The sequence below is a fragment of the Poecilia latipinna genome, unplaced genomic scaffold (genome assembly GCF_001443285.1).
Source record: "Poecilia latipinna isolate Pla-1442-1.1 unplaced genomic scaffold, P_latipinna-1.0 Scaffold7397, whole genome shotgun sequence".
NCBI lineage: Eukaryota > Metazoa > Chordata > Actinopteri > Cyprinodontiformes > Poeciliidae > Poecilia > Poecilia latipinna.
In genome coordinates this window covers 1-1931 of record NW_015120013.1, presented here as the reverse complement: position 1 = coordinate 1931, position 1931 = coordinate 1, and the positions used below count along the sequence as shown (strand labels likewise).

Here is a 1931-nt window from a genome sequence, read left to right as displayed (position 1 = left end):
TATAGTGGAGTGATTAAAATCAAAGAATACATATTTTTATTGTGGTCTAATCAAAGTTGAGACATAAACTGTATTGCGAATCTGTGGGAAATTTTTGAAAACACTATTCACAGATGCTCTTCATCAAACCAGGCTTCACTTGAGCTATTTTTAACAGATAAATGGTCATCTATGTTCTAGTTTCCATTCATGTTATGATTAAATAGTACTTTTTGGTGGTCTGCCTCAAAAAACCCCAGTCTCTGGCTGTAACCTAACAAAATCTAAAAAAAACATTCAAAGAATGAACACTTTTGCACGATGCTGCGTTTTGATCCAAACTCATACACACCTCCCTTCACGCTGTTACAGAGGTTATCACTAAGAGTGTCCACAATGTCCAACAGGAAGGAGAAGTCAGCCACATTGTACATGTGGATTTCATCCGGATCGGAGGCAATGGATCTCAACTCATTCTCATCTGCATTCTTCACACCTAGAAATGACATGTTATTGCTATTTATTATTCGCTCTACACAGTTACGCTCGTAAAAGCTCACAAATATGAAGTGTGCTCACCAATGGCATACAGCTCAATGCTCTGCTCGCGCAGGTTCTGTGAGGGGATGACAACTTCATCCTGGGATTTTCCATCAGTAACCAAGACACCAATCTTTCGGGCACTAGGTCGCATCCCCACGCTCTCTTTGAAATTGTTCTGGAGGATGTAGTTAAGAGCCATTCCTGCAGATAAAACATTGCAATGATTTGATCACCACTTTAAACAGCTTGAAGAAACCCCAACAAATATGGGGTTGATCCGCATAGGTGGATCATATCTGTACAGCCAGCTCTAACTGAAGTACCTGTCATGGTGTTTCCTCCTTTGTAAGGCAGGTTATTCACAGCATTCAGGAGTGAGTCCCGTGTTGGATGAGCATTCAAGTGCCACTCAGTCTTTGGGTCACCACTGTACTGAGCAAGACCTGAAAATATGATGAACCTTTGTAAGACCAACTTGCTTCATAACGCGTTGCCTTTTAAATGAAATTGCTCGTTCTAATTACACCCACCAATCTGAATTTTATCGGGACCGATGTCAAAGACTCCCACCATGCGAGCAATGAAGGCCCGGATGGTCTTAAAGTTAAGCCGTCCGATACTCCAGGAACCGTCCACCAGCAGCACAATGTCGGCCTTTGCAGTGGTTTTACACATTTTGTCTGACATTTCATGATGAAACAATGATAGAAATTTAAAAGGAGGTACAATGAAGCTGTGATGCATACAAAATTGTGTCTCTGATAGAAATTAATAATGAGAGAGGCATTGGAGAAAATATAAGATGTAAAGAAGGAATGAAAAAGATAAAAGAGGGAAAATGTATGCTAAGCATTTCAACAAATGACAATGGAAACATCACAAAACATTCTTAGTGCATTTTTCTTCCTTTTTCCCAGTATTTTTTTATGCCAGAGGTTCCAGGAGGTACAATTATTATCATTCCAGCAGTACGTTGTTAGGGAAATGTTTTTCACAGTTGTGCTTTTCGACATCCACGAGTGCGTCCCACGGGAGGATTGTGTTGTTAATGGCCTCTGACATATCAAAGGCCTCTGAAGGAGAGAGTAATGTGCTTCTCTGGAGAATCACCGTAATATTTACATCCTGTTTTTAACACCTGCATGATGAAAACCAAGGCATCTGATCCACTGTGCCAAGAGGAAGAATGCAGATGTGCAGAGGAAATAGTCAGATGCTACACTAAGTGCCACTTACTGCAACTGAAAACAGGTTACATTATGTTTGATGTACTGTCCTGTTTGTGCACACGCTAAACTCTGCAATCTGTAAAGATGCACAATGAGTATGATAACTGGATACTTCTGAAAAACTGATCAAATAAATAATTATTACTATTTCTATTTCATTTTGTTTGATGTAAAAAAAAA

General features: G+C 39.7%; 1 protein-coding gene across 1 annotated transcript; it reads right to left on the bottom strand.

Moving 5' to 3' along the window:
* Window positions 1-248: 248 nt before the first annotated feature.
* LOC106944214 (collagen alpha-1(XII) chain-like) lies at window positions 249-1883 on the bottom strand. The gene is made up of 4 exons (XM_015027426.1): window positions 1053-1883; window positions 846-965; window positions 559-723; window positions 249-475 (listed from the first exon to the last, which is right to left on the bottom strand). Exons 1-4 carry the CDS (start codon window positions 1264-1266, stop codon window positions 264-266), a joined length of 711 nt encoding a protein of 236 aa, XP_014882912.1. The 5' UTR covers window positions 1267-1883; the 3' UTR covers window positions 249-263.
* Between the last annotated feature and the right edge of the window lie 48 nt (window positions 1884-1931).